This window comes from Stenella coeruleoalba (genome assembly GCF_951394435.1).
Source record: "Stenella coeruleoalba genome assembly, chromosome: 1".
Classification (NCBI taxonomy): Eukaryota; Metazoa; Chordata; class Mammalia; order Artiodactyla; family Delphinidae; genus Stenella; species Stenella coeruleoalba.
This window is the reverse complement of record NC_137169.1, coordinates 86,898,137-86,915,743: the sequence shown is the minus strand read 5'-3', so window position 1 is coordinate 86,915,743 and position 17,607 is coordinate 86,898,137. Positions and strand designations below refer to the sequence as shown.

Below are 17,607 nucleotides of genomic sequence, written 5' to 3'. Positions count from 1 at the left end.
ATCTCTCCATTTCCCCAACCTCCCAGCCCCTGGTAACCAAACCACCATTCTACTCTCTGTTTCTATGAGTTTGACTTTCTTTTTTTCTTTTCTTTAGATTTCATATATAAGTGATACCATGCAGTATTTGTCTTCCTCTGTCTGATTTATTTCACTTAGCATAATGCACTCGGGGTTCATTAAAGTTGTCACAAACTAGGATTTCCTTCTTTCTCATGGTTGAACTCCATTCTGTACACACACACACACACACACACACACAAAACACACCTTCTTTATCAGTTCATCTATAACTGGACACTAAGGTTGTTTCCATGTCTTAGATATTGTGAATAATGCCACACTAAACATAGGAGTGCAGGTAACTTCTGTATCCTGATTTCAGTTCCTTTGGATAAATACCCCTCAGAAGTGGGATTGCTGATTAATATGGTAGTTCTATTTTTAATTTTTTGAGACACCTCCATACTGTTTTCCATAGTAGTTGTGCCACTTTGCATTTCCACCAGCAGTGCACAAGGGTTCCCTTTTCTCTACACCCTCTCATACACTTGCTATCTCATATTTTTTTTTTTTTTTACATGGGCCTCTCACTGTTGTGGCCCCTTCCAGATGCGCAGCCTCGGCGGCCATGGCTCACGGGCCCAGCCGCTCCGCGGCATGTGGGATCCTCCCAGACCGGGGCACGAACCCGTGTACCCTGCATCGGCAGGCGGACTCTCAACCACTGCGCCACCAGGGAAGCCCTATCTCATATTTTTGATGATAGCCATTCTCACAAGTGTGAGGTGATATCTCATTGTGGTTTTGCTTTACATTCCCTGATAATTAGTGATACGGAGCATCTTTTCATGTACCTGTTGGCATTTGTAAATCTTCTTTGGAAAACTGTCTATTCAGTTCCTTTGCCTACTTTTTAATTGGGTTGACTTTTTTGCTGTTGAGATGTGTGAGTTCTTTATATGTTTTGAATATTAACCCCTTATCAGATGCATATTTGCATATATTTTCTCCCATTCCATAGGTTGCATTTTCATTTTGTTGATTGTTTCTTTTGCTGTGCAGAAGCTTTAAGTTAGCTTTTATTATATGTTAAATGTTTCCCAAATTTACCTCTCAGGGTATCACCTTCATGATTTCTATCATGGCTGCATATCCCCTCAACTATCATTTATTTTTTCTTTAAATCAATCTACTTTGCTAACAAGTTATTATAAAAGAAAACTTGTATTATTACTGTAAATGGAACACTGGTATCACTTGATAAATAGAGGGTAACCATAAATTAAATATAGTGAAAACCAATTTTTTTTTACTATAGCCAGTTATTTTCTACTGAATACTCTGAGACTTATTCCCTTTTTATGAAAAACAGGTAAATTAGCAAGTTCTAGCTGCTCTAACAAATAAACCGCCACATTTCACTGGCTTCATACACTAGAGTTTTTCACTCACGTAACAGTACAGCGCAGGGCTGCTGATTCAGGGACCTTGACTCCTTCCGTCTTGTGGCACCAACAGCTGAGGGACCCAGAAATCTCTCTGCTTCCAGTCAACAGATGCAGGGAGAGAACATGGAGAAGTCACCTGATTTTTTGCCTTTTTGGTCTGAAACTACCATAGGTAATTTGTCCTTTGGTGTAAATCACCTAGAGGTGGGTGTGCAGGGAATGTTGGTCCAAGCTAGGTAGCCACTTCCCACAGCTACTTTATAGTATGAAAGTGAGAATACAAGTTTTTGGTGGTCAAATTATGAAACATAAACAGGTTCTAGCAAGACATAGCCATAGTTTCTGAATTGCTGGGAGGGATTGTGCAACTACTTCTTCACTAACTATATTACTATTTTAGTTCAATTAATTCTCCTCTCTCCTAACCTCAATTTCACTCAGAAACTGTTCCAAGAAGTTAACAACTGCCTTACTTAGAGAGAGTGAAATCCATATAAACACAGAAGAAACCTGTTTCTCTGATTCATGACACAAAATTAATGAGATAGTACCCAGTGTAGCTTTTTACCTCTTAGTATAGCTTAGAACTTTCCTTGGCTAGATGGGAAATGAGCTCTGTCTCTATATATGTCTGTATAATAACCAAGAATGAAAAATGTGGTTGATAGGAACTTACATATAAACCCAGTACCCTCCTACATTTTAAAACTTAACTGTGTGCCATTACTAAACTTTTATGATTTAAAGTTGTTGTTATTATTTGACATATATTTGAAATGTGTGAGACACATGCCCAGTACCACCACACTGATTGCACGATTTCTGCTGCTGCAGTACAATCTGAAATATTTTTCCTGTGCTAATTTCAAACCAATGAAGCATGGATATGTTTGAGTGACCACCAGCTGAAGGGGAGAGGAATTTCTAATTGGGTTTTTATAAGTGAAAACATAAAGCTATTTGGAGTTTGACATTTGATGAAAGTCTACTATGATGTTATCATCCTGGAAAAAACTTACTTCTGTATTTTGTCATGAAGAAGTAGGGATAACAGAGGGTCAGCCCCTGGAAGCTGAGGTGCGAGAGCAACATTATGTGCTCATAACAGGGAAATTTATACTTAGTGAGTTATGATTCATACCTGTATTTTTGTAGGTTGCTTTCATCAGCCACGTGGAGCTTTTTACTCACTGGCGAACATAGTAAAAGATAAGAACCAGAACTGGATACCAGATCTGTGTTCAAAGATGAGATGGAGGCATTGATGGGTCATTTAGGAAGGGGGACTGTATAGGCCCAGCTCGATAAGCAAGGTAGGGTTCAAGCAGCTTCATAATGTCAACACTGAGTTCAGTAAAGCATGATGGAGTGACTCAGAGGGTGGTGTATCATAGGGAGCATATAGTACTTCATTTTGGTTGGTCAGTGGACTGTAGGGCTTCCATTTACAGGCTGGGTGAGGTTCAGGAGCACAACTGTTTCCTCCAAGGAGGTAGACTGTCAGGGTGCAGTGGGGAGGGGACTGTGACTCAAGGAACAGCACAGTTGCTCAGACACAGCTCTGTGGAGCAGTGACAGCCCTTCAGTATCAGCTCCTGAGCCCTTGGTGGGCATCTTACCATATTCCAGATATATTGTCATGGACCACGAATGACAGCAACCTTCCAGGGAGGTTGCTTGAGGGCTTCCAATGGAGCTGGGGGAACAGGGGCCTTTCCCTCTCTTAGCAGGGGAGGCGTGATGGTGGGATGAGGTTAGTGAGCCCAGATGAGGGGAGCTGGAAGGCAGATGCAAGGAATGAAGTGAGGGTTGACTGCTGTGTTCTTACTGTGCCAGCCTATACCCCCTCTACCAGTAGAGTCTTTTTTTTTTTTTTTCTTTTATTTCCCAGTGAATGGGGAGCTTTTGCTGAGGTGGGGGAGGAATACCCCCAAGGAACTGCTGGCCCATGGGAAGCGGGTTGATTCTCCCCGCCAGAGCCACAGGTGTCCTTCCCGATGTTCTACTCCTTTCTCATTCTCTGTAGCCCGCTGCAGCCTGTGGCAGGCAGGAGGAGGGGCCATGCTTCCTCTTGGTGGGTCACAGTTAACACTGTTCATCATCTCAACTCTCTCTGGAAACGGCTTTCATTTATAAGTTCACAGAGAAAGGGAATTTTATCAAGGAAAACTATGAAGCTTTTAGCATCTCTATCTATGGCTTCCATGCCCTTGTCCTGTCATGTTTCCCTGTCTCCCACTCTCAGGACAGAAAGCAACCAATTATGCTCTTTCCCAAAGGGCTGCTTTGGGAATCTACTGAAAATGGCAGCCAGTGACTCCAGATTAAGAACTCCTTCTTGACAATGGTGAGAAATGCCCAAAGCACCAGGTCCTCAGTTACACGTCAGAACCTAATGCCTGCAGTAGAAATATGAAGAAATTTTACTGGAAAGAGAACCTCAAAATAATAATGGCAGAGTTAGAAAGGGTGGTGTGAAGCTTTTTTGGTCTTTGTGGGAAGACTGGTGTGTGTGTCAAAAGGATCAGGAAAATCTTTTTCTATACTCAGTTCTCTTATATCTGGAGATTCCAGGAGTTATAAAAGTGCTTTGTGCCCCAGCACCTTTCCCTTAAAACCGTAGAAATGCTAGGAGTATGGTGGGACTCCAGGATGTAACATGAGCATTGAGGACCGACAGTAGGGATCAGGGGGCTGACCTGGCTTAACCTGGGAAAATTAGAGGAAAAGCTTACACATTCCTAGGTGAAGACTGTGGTCAAAATAGCTCTAAATTTGGATTCAGATTCTGGTTGTGCCAGTAACAACCATGTTTGACTTCTTTATTTCTCTCTGGGTTGGTGTCCTTATCTATTAAGGGCAGATTGAGCTCGATTTCATTCATTCATGCGGCCATTCATATTTATGGCCGATCACTGTGTTTTAATATGGAAATATAAAGATAACATTATACAATCCCTGTCTCAGAGAAGCTCTCAATTAAGTGGAGGAGACAGATGTTACTGATACTTGTAAAAGCATGCGTAAAGTACCATAATAAATATACAAAGTGCTTTTGGAACACAGGGAAGGAGGGTTGGGTTGTACCAGGAATAGAGTTGCATTAGAGTACGCAGTATGTAAATCATGTCTTAAGAACAGAACTGCCTACCATTGCCTATCATAAGTGTGGACCAAGTATACAAGCCAGAATGTATGGGAATGCCTGGTATGTTGGGGAATGAAAATGTTTAGCTGTGACTAGAGCATAGCGTGTCTGGAGGCTTGTAAGGGAAGCTGAAAAAGATGGATTTAGGTTCACCTGTAAACAGTCTCTTACAACAATTCCTGTTACTCCATTGGCTATGAAGACACACTGGAAATTGTAAACAGGAAATTTGGATTGCACACAATTTGAGCAGGGAAAAATGCAAGCACAGAGGTGAGTTCTGAGAATATAAGAGCAATACAAGAATATTAAAATATAAGAGCAATAGAAGTTAGCAGTTGATAGAGAGAGGCAGAGGAGGGAAATGAAGGTTTCAGCATGGTGTGTAAGGGTGTGAGAGTTTTAGCCTGTGTGTCCAAGTTGGACAGGAGGTTTAGGGTGGGAGACTGGAATTTCACTTTGGATGGGAAGGCTTTGAGGCTTCAGTATGTAGGTCTGAGCATGTTGAGATGTTGCTATTTGATAGGTGGTTGGAGACCTGCATCTGGAGCTCAGTGGAGAGAGAAATATTTAGGACTTGTTACAGTAACAGGGGTTGGTAAAGCCTTAGGAGGAATGAAATCCTCTAGGGAGGGCTTCTGACAAGTCAAGAGAAAAAGAACCTGATAAAATCAGGGAACATAGAATTTAGGTCTGCAGTTCACTGACCAGAGCGTCTACCTCCAAGGCAAACTCAGTCCACTTTAGCCTTATGTTCAGGTCAAGTTGAGAGCTACAAGGAGAAAGGCTATCTCCTTTCCTCTCCTAATACTGTCTTCCCCATAGGGCTTCCATCCAAATCCTCTACATCTGTTTAAGAACTATCCTTCCTTGAAGCGTAGTAAGAATCACCCCCCGTCTTTCTTTGATGCCATGTTAATTTGGGTTCCTCTAGAAGCAGGTACCAAATGTGATTAGATATATACCATATGTTTATCAAGGGAAACACTTGTAAAAGCTAAAAGTTGCAGGGTGGTAAACCAGAGAAGGCAAGGAGAACCTTCAGACTATGATGGAGGGCTGACCCCTGTGAAGGAGAGGGGGAAGGAAGGAGGATTGGGTAGGAAGCACCTCAGAGTACAGCACAGCTCCAAGAAAGGCCAGAATCATGGGGAGTCTTTATCCCTCATCTTAGAGGAATAGACTCACCTGAATCCCCCCACCATGCCTAGCCATTGCCAGGAGGAGCCTGCAGGAAGTGTGGCCTCAGCAGGGACTCAGTATTTGATCCAGAGGAGTGACAACTGGCAACATCAGACCAAAAGCCTGCCCAGAGCAAGAGATCCTAGTGGCACATTTCATGGCCACCATAGATGGCCTCAGTGACTCAGTGACACTTCCTAAATGTTCTACTGCCACTTATTGTCCAAACCAGTGAAAACTCAGCATTTACAGCCTTGCACCATTATTAATTATCTCACCTTGTGTCCGCCCAACTAGATTATAAACCCTTCCTTAAACATCAGTGCAGTGTCCTTAACTCAGAGGCATCTATGTATTCATCGTAATAAGAATTGTGTTATTTTCATTACTTGAATTTATCTGAGAGGTGTAGCAATGGGAGTTTTGACTTAGGAAGTTGGGATGAGGGAAGTTAAGAAAGAATATGATTTGGATGAGGCGTTCCACAGATGTCACAGTGAGGGAGGGAGAACTAGGGAAGCAGACATACCCACTGAAGGAAAGCAGACACTAGGGCCTAGGCACATGAATTTGATGAGATGAAGTCCAGGTAGGCAGACAGAAGCCAGTATCCAGAGAACATGGTAGAAAGTGCTAGTCGAAGGGCAAGAACTAGCACGGAGGAGGTCCAGCAAGATATAATGGATGGGAGTTTGAAGTAGACATCACGGCAACTCTCTTTTTTTGAGAACTAACCTTTCTACCCACCAGGCAGTTTTCATACACCATATCACACCTTCTTAACCTTGGTTAATTGGACCAAAGAGACACCTGTCTCAAGCTGAACCTTCTGGGAATTTTGAATGGGGGTTCAGTAAATCTAATTTGTCGAATTTTCCTTGAACTGAGCTGACATGTTGAAGCAGGGCTCTTGGAGACTGCTGGAGCCCTTGTGTACACTAGGAAGCAGTAGAAGCGGCTGCAGAAAGACAAGAATGAGTCAGGCATTCAGAGACAAGCTGAGATGAGAGACAGCACGACTCCAGAGAAGAAGAATGAGACTGAGAGAGTCGTTGCCTGGACTCCTGAGAAATTTCCATCCCTCAACCTAATCCTGTGCCCTTTCACACTAGGTTCTGAGATAACCCACCAACCTTAGAATAAATTCCCTATTCTTCTTAATCCAGTTTGAGTGGGATTCTTTTAGTAGCAGCCAAATAATATTGACTGAGACAGTGTGTTGACAGATATGCTCAAGACACAAACAGGAAGCTCAGAAACATGCAATTTGCAGGGATACAGACAAGCGAGAGGTTAGCATTAGGAAAACTGGGAAGAGTATCCCGGACAAAGCAGCTTTTAGTCTGGTAAGTAAATGGGTAACCAAGTCAGAGAGTAAACATACAGGATCTGCTTAGAGGAACTAGGGTAGACGGTAGAGCCTTCCTCACAAGAACAAGGCAGAAAAAGATGGTTATTAGGTGTCAGGTAAAAGGTCAGAGGCAGGCTAAGATCTTCCGATCTATTGAGGATGGGACTCATTCATGCATTCAGTAAGAATTCTTGGGTATCTACTACAGTCTAGGGGGTTCAGTGTGTTAACAGACTGAGTTGTGGGTTCAGTGTACTGTGGGGTGGAGCCAACCCGGGAGTGGAGACCCTATGATACCTGCTGTGGGGAAGAGAAGGCTCAGAGGGCAGAATCGGGGGGCATCAGTCAGCTCATGATGTGGAATGGATGATAGAATGTTAGAATTTGGAACATTCTGGGGTAAAACAGACCTGGACGAAGTTGGAACTGAGAACTCAGAAAGTAACTTCTTTCAAGGAGCAGCAGAGAGGAAGGTAGGGTGAGGAAGGAAAGAGTGATTCCGAATGGGAGATAAGAAGGTGTCAGACACACAGCTTGTCTATTTGTCAGTTTCTCCTAGGACCCTGGTGGCAGCTGATGAACCCATAAAAAAATACCTGTTGTGCCTGTTTATGCTGACCTGCTCGACTTTGCCAAAGTTAAAAATTTCAGGAGGATTTGGAAAGCTATAGACTCTAGCCTTTCCTAATTCAATTCTACCTTACCAGATAGGCAAGACTAGATTCCTTTAAAGTAATTCAGCTCAACATCTTCTGGTTAAACTTTGAACCCTCACATACTGGGAAGAAGAAATATAGTAGAGGAAAAGGAGGGAGAAGGAAGGATAAAAATTAAGAGATGCCTCATAATCTGTTGCACATATTGGGATAAAATTAGTCTCCTGTGATCTCCTTCTCTACCTCCCACTCATAATTTTGAATATCTGGTAATCGTAGGTATATCTTTTCACAAAGACCCCAAAATCACTTCTCCAGTGGATGTCAGGGACTCCCTATATAGTGCGTTATTTAACCTTGATAAGATGACCTAAAAACTAACCTAAACAATGACAAATTAGGAGACATGCTATTGGCTCTGGTTTCTTTTCTCATAATCTTATTTCTAGTGTGGTTGTGGTGTTAAATAGAGTCAGAAGATCTAGGGCTGAGTCAGAAATTTCTGCTTGGCTTCTGACTGGCCTTATGGGGAGCAAATTATTTAACCTCCTCAAGCTTTCATTTCCTCATCTGTAAAATGGTATTATGACACATGACACTTGTTCTAATACCCTGATGGGTGATTTTAAAGACCATGTATAAAAACTAATGAAATGGTACAAACACCAGTGGAAGGTAGCCAGGTCCTTTCATAAATCACATAGTTGAGTAAAGAATCTGTATCAGAACCTAATTTTTCTCCTCACTAGCTCTGTGGCCTTTGACAATTCATTTGAGTTCCAAGTCTTGTTTTTTTTCCCTTGTAAAAGAGGTATGATAATATTCTCTGTTTCATGTAGTTTTTATGACGATTAAAATGACATATGTATACTAAAGTATAAAGAATATATTAGTGATTACAATTCTTAATGATGTCCCAGAATAGAATAATGATACTATTTTGATTATATTTTCTTGTTATAAAAGTATTAATATAATTTTATATAAGTATATTTATATCAGATACTTTCAAGATTCTTTTCTTTTTTTTAAATAAAAGCATTCTTTTTTTTTTAAAAAATATTTATTTAGTTATTTTTTATTTGTTGCACCGGACCTTCGTTGCGGCATGTGGGATCTTCGTTGCGCCGTGCGGGATCTTTAGTTGCGGCATGCGGGATCTTTTAGTTGCAGCTTGCGGGTTCTTAGTTGAAGCATGTGGGATCTAGTTCCTTGACCAGGGATCGAACCAGGGCCCCCTGCATTGGGAGTGTGGAGTCTTAACCACTGGACGACCAGGGAAGTCCCAAGATTATTTTCATTGAGATTTGTTCTGATATGCAGAGTCAAATTTAAATGAGACATAATCACTTAAAAATGAAACTTGAAATTCAATTACAGATAAAAAATGAGTGCATCCTTAAAGCAAAGATCTTTCATATATTTCACTTCTAATGAAGTCTTTTAGAAAGCAAAAATGTTATAGTCTGTTTTTATTCATAATTTATCAGTTTAATACTTTTTTGAATTGAGGGAAATACGGGTTTTATATATATAGGGATAAGGTTATAATAAAAGGGTCTGGGGCTTCCCTGGTGGCGCAGTGGTTGGGAGTCCGCCTGCCTATGCAGGGGACACGGGTTCGTGCCCCGGTCCAGGAAGATCCCACATGCCACGGAGCGGCTAGGTCCGTGAGCCATGGCCACTGAGCCTGCGCGTCCGGAGCCTGTGCTCCGCAACGGGAGAGACCCGCGTACCGCAAAAAAAAAAAAAAAAAAAAGGGGTCTGGTTACCCAAATATGGTTCAGGTTTATATTGAGATTATTACCACTCAAAGGAAGTCCTTTTTTTGCATTTTTTAAAAATTAAAATAGTCTACACTTATACTGGCTAAATTCTAATGTTCTTTAATCTTTTATTTCCTTGGAAGATAATAGTTGGAGAAACTGCTGTGTTTTGCCTACAACTGGCCACAAGGGATTTTGAAAACCAGGAGAAAACTATTTTAACTGGAGACTGTTGCTATATAAACCCACTGGTGAGGAGAACTGTGCGATTTCTTGGTATGTGTTCATTGAATTGTTTTTATTGTTACTGAAACAATGTTTATGTATAAGCCAACCTTTAAAATGACCAGCATATTAACTGTATTTGAATATTAGATTATATTTTCTTTGAAATGTTTCAATTTGGTTTTTAAAAATAAATACTGCATACTATTTTCTCTCCTGTTTTGCAAAACTCCATTTCGTGGTGTCATTTCCATATTATTTTAAGGAAAACAAATCCCACCACACTTGGATATTTAAATTCTAAAAGAAACTAAAAATTACGTAATTTAAAGAAATGATTTACTATGTTTATTAAATTTCAGAAACAACGCTTAGGTAGAAATGATAATCTAGTTTGGTTATCGAACATCATGAAGGACAAGCAAAATAGCTGGACAAATAAAAGAAATGCTGTATTTGTTAATTATCATAAGTAGCACTCCATGAACTACTTCTGGGGTGTTTTTTTTTTTTTTTTACCAAAAAATGGTACAAAAGCCATTTTTTACAAAAATTGGTGATTTTATTAGGGGACAAGATTTACTGATCCTTTAAATCTCAAATTCTAGCACTAATGATATGAACATTGACGAATTACTGAAAATCATCTCAATTCAAAAGACACGTGGCCAAGACAGGTTTTTTTAAACTGAAACAATAAAACTTAATATAGATTATTATTTCCTGGCTTTATCAAATAAGAAAAAGTGCATCTAAATATACTAAATAACATTTAAGATAAATTCTGATCAGTATTAAGATTACGGATACTGTAACCCTTCAATATATTTCTCATATTGATGGGAACAAGATGAAGACTTTGGAGATATTATGCACAGCTCACCTAATCTATATATAAACCCACTAAAGACTAATCAAATGTCATCATGCCTTTAAATCTCTCTGGAGCCGAAAGGTCTTCATATCTAAGACTGTTCATTTTATTGCCGTCAACTTATACATCCCCACAGCCCTCATTTATACTGTGGAAGGGATAGCTTTTATATGAAACTTTAAAAGTTATATTTTTCACATGCATGAATGCTGTGTTCTTGACCCATTTAATCTTTGCATGAGAAACATTTAATAACAAAATAAGCAATAATATACTCGGAACTAAAGTATTTTGATGAAGTTGAACTTTCCTAAATATTGTTAAATTATATTATGCCTACTTAAGTAAAGTATTTTTATTCATTTACGCACATATTTCTAAAGAATATACAGGCATACCTCCAAGATATTTGAGCTCAGTTCTAGACCACTACGATAAAGCGAATATGGCAATAAAGCAAGTCACATGAAGTTTTTGGTTTCCCAGTGCATATAGAAGTTACGTTTACACTCTATTGTAGTCTGTTAAGTGTGCAATAGCATTATGTCTTAAAAAAATACATACCTTAATTAAAAATACTTTTAAAAATTAAAATCACTAAAAAATGCTAATCATCACCTGAGCCTTCAATGAGTTGTAATCTTTTTGCTGGTGGAGGGTCTTGCCTCAACGTTGATGGCTGCTGACTGATCAGGGTGGTAGCATCTGAAGGTTGGGGTGGCTGTGGCAACTTCTTAAAATAGGACAACAATGAAGTTAGCCACAGTGATTGAGTCTTCCTTTTACGAACGATTTCTTTGTAGCATGCAATGCTGTTTGATAGCTTTTTACCCATGGTAGAGCTTCTTTAGAAATGGTAGTCAATCCTCTTAAACCTTGCTGCTGCTTTATCAACTAAGTTTATGAAAGATTCTAAATCCTTTGTTGTCATTTCAACAGTCTTCACAGCACCTTCACCAGGATTAGATTCCATCTCAAGAAACCACTTTCTTTCCTCATCCACAGAAGCAAATCCTCATCCATTCAAGTTTTATCATGAGATTGCAGTGATTCAGTCACATCTTCAAGCTCCACTTCTATTTCTAATTCTTTTCCTATTTCTACCACATCTTCAGTGACCTCCTCCACTGAAGTCTTGAACCCCTCCAAGTCATCCATGAGGATTGAATCACCTTCTTTCAAGCTCCTGTTTAATGTTAATATTTTGACCTCTTCCCATGAATCATGAATGTTCTTAATGGCATCTAGAATGGTGAATCCTCTCCAGAAGGTTTTCAGTTAACTTTGCCCAGATCCATCAGAGGAACCCCTATCTATGGCAGCTGCAAACTTATGAAATGTATTTCTTAAATAATGAGACTTGAAAATCAGAATTACTCCTCATGACCTGCAGAGTGAATGTTGTGTCAGCAGGCATGAAAACAACATTAATCTCATTGTACATCTCCATCAGAGCTCTTGGGTGGCCAGGTGCGTTGTCAATGAGCAGTAATATTTTGAAAGGAATTTTTTTTCTGAGCAGTAGGTCTCAACAGTGGGCTTAAAATATTTAGTAAATCATGTTGTAAACAGATAATGCTGTCATCCAGGCTTTGTTGTTCCATTTATTGAGAAAAGGCAGAGTATATTTAGCATAACTCGTAAGGGCCTTAGGCTTTACAGAATAGTAAGTGAGCATTGGCTTCACCTTAAAATCACCAGCTGCATAAGCCCCAAGGAAGAGAGTCAGCCCGTCTTTTGAAGCTTTAGAGCCAGGCATTTTCTTCTCCTTAGATCTGAAAGTCCTTGATGGCATCTTCTTCCAATAGCAGGTTGTTTTGCCTACATTGAAAATTTGTTGTTTAGTGTAGATACCTTCAGTAATGATCTTAGCTAGATCTTCTGGATAGCTTGCTGCAACTTCTGTATCAGCAGTTGCTGCTTCACTTTCTACTTTCCTGATATGGAGATGACTTATTTCCTTAAACCTCATGAATCATCCTCTGCTAGCTTCAAACTTTTCTTCTGTAGCTTCCTCACCTCTCTCAACTTTTTTTTTTTTTTTTTTGCGGTACGCGGGCCTCTCACTGTTGTGGCCTCTCCCGTTGCGGAGCACAGGCTCCAGACGCGCAGGCTCAGCGGCCATGGCTCACGGGCCCAGCCGCTCCGCGGCATGTGGGATCCTCCTGGCCCGGGGCACGAACCCGTGTCCCCTGCATCGGCAGGCGGACTCTCAATCACTGCGCCACCAGGGAAGCCCTCTCTCAACTTTTATAGAATTGAAGAGAGTTAGGGCCTTGCTCTAGATTAGGCTTTGGTTTAAGGGAGTATTATGGCTGGTTTGATCTTCTATCCAGACCACTAAAACTTGCTCCATATCAGCAGTAAGGCTGTTCCGCTTTCTCATCATCCTTTAAGAACTTTTCCTTTGCGTTTGCAACTTGGCTGACTGTTTAGCCCAAGAGACCTAGCTTTCAGCCTATCTCAGCTTCCGACTAAGCTTCATCATTTCTAGCTTTTGATTAAGAGTGAGATGTGTGACTCTTCCTTTCACTCGTACACTTAGAGGCTATTGTAGGATTTTTAATGGCCTAATTTCAATAATGTTGTGTCTTAGGGAATAGGGGGTCCTGAGGAGAGGGAGAGAAATATAGGGGAACGGCTGGTTGGTGGAGCAGTCAGAGTACACACATTTATCAGTTAAATTCACTGCCTGGTATGGGTGCAGTTTGTGCTGCCCCAAAACAATTACCATAGTAACATCAAAGATCACTGATCACAGATCACCAATAACAAATATAATCATAATGAAAAACTTTGAAATATTGGGAGAATTTCTGAAATGTGACATAGACACACAGAGTGAGCAAATGTTATTGGAAAAATGGTGCCAATAGTGTTGCTCAATACAGGGTTGCCACAAACCTTCCATTTGTAAAAAAAATGCACTCTCTGCAAAGCCCAATAAAGCGAACCTCAGTAAAACGAAGTCCGCCTGAACGGCACACAGCAAAGTGTGCTTTTAAGTCTCTGCATGTTTCTTACTTCTTATATGATTTTATAAAATATTTAGGAGTGCTTTGGTTTGTTTCTTATTTCCTTGTTTATCATGATTTGGATGTTTCTAGTTTGTTAAAATAAAATGGAAGCTTGCGTGCAAAGCATTACTGCATAATAAGACATCACTCTTCATAGCAACTTTATTCTGGAGGTCAGCACAGTGGATACACTCATGAGATCTCACTTTAATAAGTATCTTTGTAGTTAACTTCAATATTGGCCTTGGGCCTGATGCACTATTTTAATTCTAAAGCACATTTGGGAACGTTACAAGTATCAAGAGACATTTCCATATCCTTATCACACATTCCTCTGTATTTTAAACAGGAAAACTTATTGTACCAGATAAAAAGAATGGTTTGGTTAAATAAAATGAGTACTTCTTAGCCTAGGTTTCAAGAGAAAAGAGGTGAAGACTTGCCATTTATATTGCCGTGCTAGACCATGAGATTTGGAAAGAGAGAGTATATGCGGTAACATTTTATTGAGCTTTGTTCTTTTCCATTTCTCTGCTTATGCCAGATTTCTGATTTGAGTATCATTTACTTGTATGGCTCATGGAATACTGGTAAGATGTAAAGAAAGCTTTTCATTGCTTCCTTGTAAGTTTTTTCAATAGAGAACTAAGGTCTTTGGTTCATGGTGGTTTGTATGCACATAGAGTTTTGCTATGTGCAGGTTTGGGTGCAAGAACCTTGCATAATGTTACATAATATTTTGAAAATGAAAAGGATAATCATGTATCTAATCCTGGAAAATTATTTGAGCCTGGTGAGTTGCAACACAACTGCCAATAATTATGTAAAGGCTTAGGAAACAAACAATCCAGAAATATATGACAAAGAAAAAAAAGCATCGAATTATCATAATAGAATTTTATGACTTTTTAATGAGCCGACTGTTTGGGAAGTATTATTTTGGCATAGTTTTAAAATGTCCTGATGGATTTTATTACCCAAAATTATAAAAGAACGGATTTCTTTACATAGATACCACATCTTTGCGGATTGTATCTGTAAGTTTATTGACAATGATGCCAAAGAATTTATTTTGCCTATCCTGTCTAAGTAGAAAGATAAATTTTGGTGATAATGACCAATGACATTGAATTTAGAAAATATTTTTGGTATTTGAGTAAATTGGCATGTTCCTTACAAAAGGGGAAACATTTATGTACTTAATTTTATACCTTCAGGTAAACAAAGTAAATAAATTTTACTACTGCGAAGATAATTTAAACATTATAATGTAATTGCTTTATTATTTACTAAATTGTCCCAAATTTGATAAATTGAAACTCAAGCCATAAAAGATAAGGCGGGACTTAGCTGTTATGTAACTTTAAAAAATGTGTTTCTGATGGCGATATAGAGATTAATCTGAAAACATTCTGCTTTACTTAAGATTTTCCATGGTATTTAAATGAAGACTGATGGCATTGGATTTTGCTGCTAATTGGCACCTCCAGCTGAGTTAATATCAGTTTGAATGAGCTTAAGAGGCATAATCAAAGGGAGATGACTGCTCTGCTTAATGTTAGTAAGATTAAAAAAAATGCAAAAATAGGGAAAAAATAAAGATTACTAACATTAGCAGAAGGTGATAGACTGAACCCTCTCAAGGGAAACACATCTCCATTTAAAAAATCTCATTATCCAAACACAGCCTTAGAATATATTTTCTTCTTTTATCATATGTCTTATAAACCTGTCGTGCATAAAAATGTAGCCAGTGGTAGACAGCTCAATATGTTAAATAATTTAACACTCCCACTACTTCAGAAAGCAAAGGGAGGAGCTGGAGGGAGTGAAATGGAAGGAACCGTATATATATATATATATATATATATATATATATATATATATATATATATATGTATGTAGGAACTATTTTATAGTTTCTAAAATATTTCCATCTTGGTGTATTGTGAATTAACCACAATAAACCAAAAAGTTAAAATGGTGTGTTTTCTTCCTCAGGAATTTATACGTTTGGACTGTTTGCTACAGACATCTTTGTAAATGCTGGACAAGTAGTTACAGGAAATCTGGCTCCACATTTTCTCGCCCTGTGTAAACCCAACTACACGGCACTTGGGTGTCAGCAGTATACGCAGTTCATCAGTGGGGAAGAGGCCTGCACGGGCAACCCGGATCTCATCATGAGAGCAAGGAAAACATTTCCATCCAAAGAAGCGGCTCTCAGTGTCTATGCAGCTATGTATCTGACAGTAAGTAAGAGTTAGAAACCATTCTTAGTTTGTCTTTTTGGTAATTCTCCCAAAGCAGAAATTATTTCTCCCTGCCATAATGGAAGTCACAGTAACAGCTTTCTGCAGGACATTTAATTTATTTTTAATGATAGCTGTTTGTACTGTGAATAAAATTAAGTCAGTTGACTCTCGTGAGATTATGTGTGGGTATTTGGTTGTATTAAAAAATATAGCCATTAGCATTTCCATTTGAGAATATGTTTGTCTTTATTATTAAATAAGGCTTAATGGAAACAAATTTGTCCTATAGCAGTTGCCATAAACTTGTAATAGTGCAATTAAGAGAACTACCCAGGCCTCTTAGCCACCTACTCAAGTTCTAATGTACTCTGGTGAAGGCGGGGAAAGAGGCACTCTTCTTCCAGAAAGTTCTTTTGTTATTGGTAACTATATCATCTTAATATCTCAATGAGTGTTTTAATATTTTCTCATAGAACTAACCAAAATGCCCTTAAAAATCATATATATTTTCTTTATTCTCGAGTATTTGCCATCATTTTAGTGGTAGGAGCCAGGCCCTAAGTGCTGCTATCTTAGGACATTTAGGTGGAAGTAAGTGGTCAAAGCTGAATGCATTAATGACAGGCAGGAGTACAAAGAAGGGCAGCCTTGGCAGGCAGCTCTTCACCCCAGTATTTATATCCATCAGTCTTTCCCTCTATCACCAGAATGTGCCTTGCCAGCTATAAGGTTGAACTCCCAAAAGTGTGCTTTGAAGGCTTTTCCATAGCTACAATAAAAAGTGCAGAAAATTTTTCCTTTCGGAGTTCTCCTGTCCAACAATGCCAATAACTACTTCTGATTTCAGCTCATTGATGAGACCTCAGGACCAATTTGAAACCAAATTTGATAATTTCTGATTACTTGAAAAAACGCAGAATTATTTTTACCTTCAACGAGCTATTTGATTATGGAAATGTTTCTAATGCTCCTGATGCAATCTTGTCAGTTTATCTCTAAAAGAGAGAATATCTGCTGTGACACCTCTACTTGAGATTGGAAATAAAGGATACTAAAGAAAGGACAGTTTAAGAGAGGAACTATGGCATCATACATAACATTCACGATGGCACGGTAATTTTGGAGGTCATAAGGGTGTGTGCATTTTTTTTGTTGTTGTTTGTTTGTTTTTGCGGTACGCGGGCCTCCCACTGCCGCGGCCTCTGCCACCGCGGAGCACAGTCTCCGGACACACAGGCTCAGTGGCCATGGCTTACGGGCCCAGCTGCTGCGCGGCACGTGGCATCCCCCCGGACCGGGGCACGAACCCGTGTCCCCTGCATCGGCAGGCAGACTCCCAACCACTGCGCCACCAGGGAAGCCCAGGGTGTGTGCATTTTAACATTTTAAATAAGTTTTTAATCCAAGCTAATCTACCACTTTTTTTTTAAATTTAATTTTTTAAAAAAATATACAGCAGGTTCTTATTAGTCATCCATTTTATACACATCAGTGTATACATGTCAATCCCAGTCTCCCAATTCATCCCACCACCATGCCCACCCCCCGCCGCTTTCCCCCCTTGGTGTCCATACGTTTGTTCTCTACATCTGTGTCTCTATTTCTGCCCTGCAAACCGGTTCATCTGTACCGTTTTCCTAGGTCCTGCGTTAGTATATGATATTTGTTTTTCTCTTTCTGAC

At 39.5% G+C, this 17,607-nt stretch overlaps 1 protein-coding gene across 1 annotated transcript in view; it reads left to right on the top strand.

The window, feature by feature from the left end:
• PLPPR5 (phospholipid phosphatase related 5) overlaps positions 1–17,607 on the top strand; it is a 127,392-nt gene that overhangs the window by 32,032 nt on the left and 77,753 nt on the right. The window contains exons 2-3 of the mRNA XM_079902310.1: positions 9,698–9,830; positions 15,672–15,922. Of these exons, the coding sequence (XP_079758436.1) occupies positions 9,698–9,830; positions 15,672–15,922 (384 nt within the window). The remainder of the gene's footprint in view (positions 1–9,697; positions 9,831–15,671; positions 15,923–17,607) is intronic.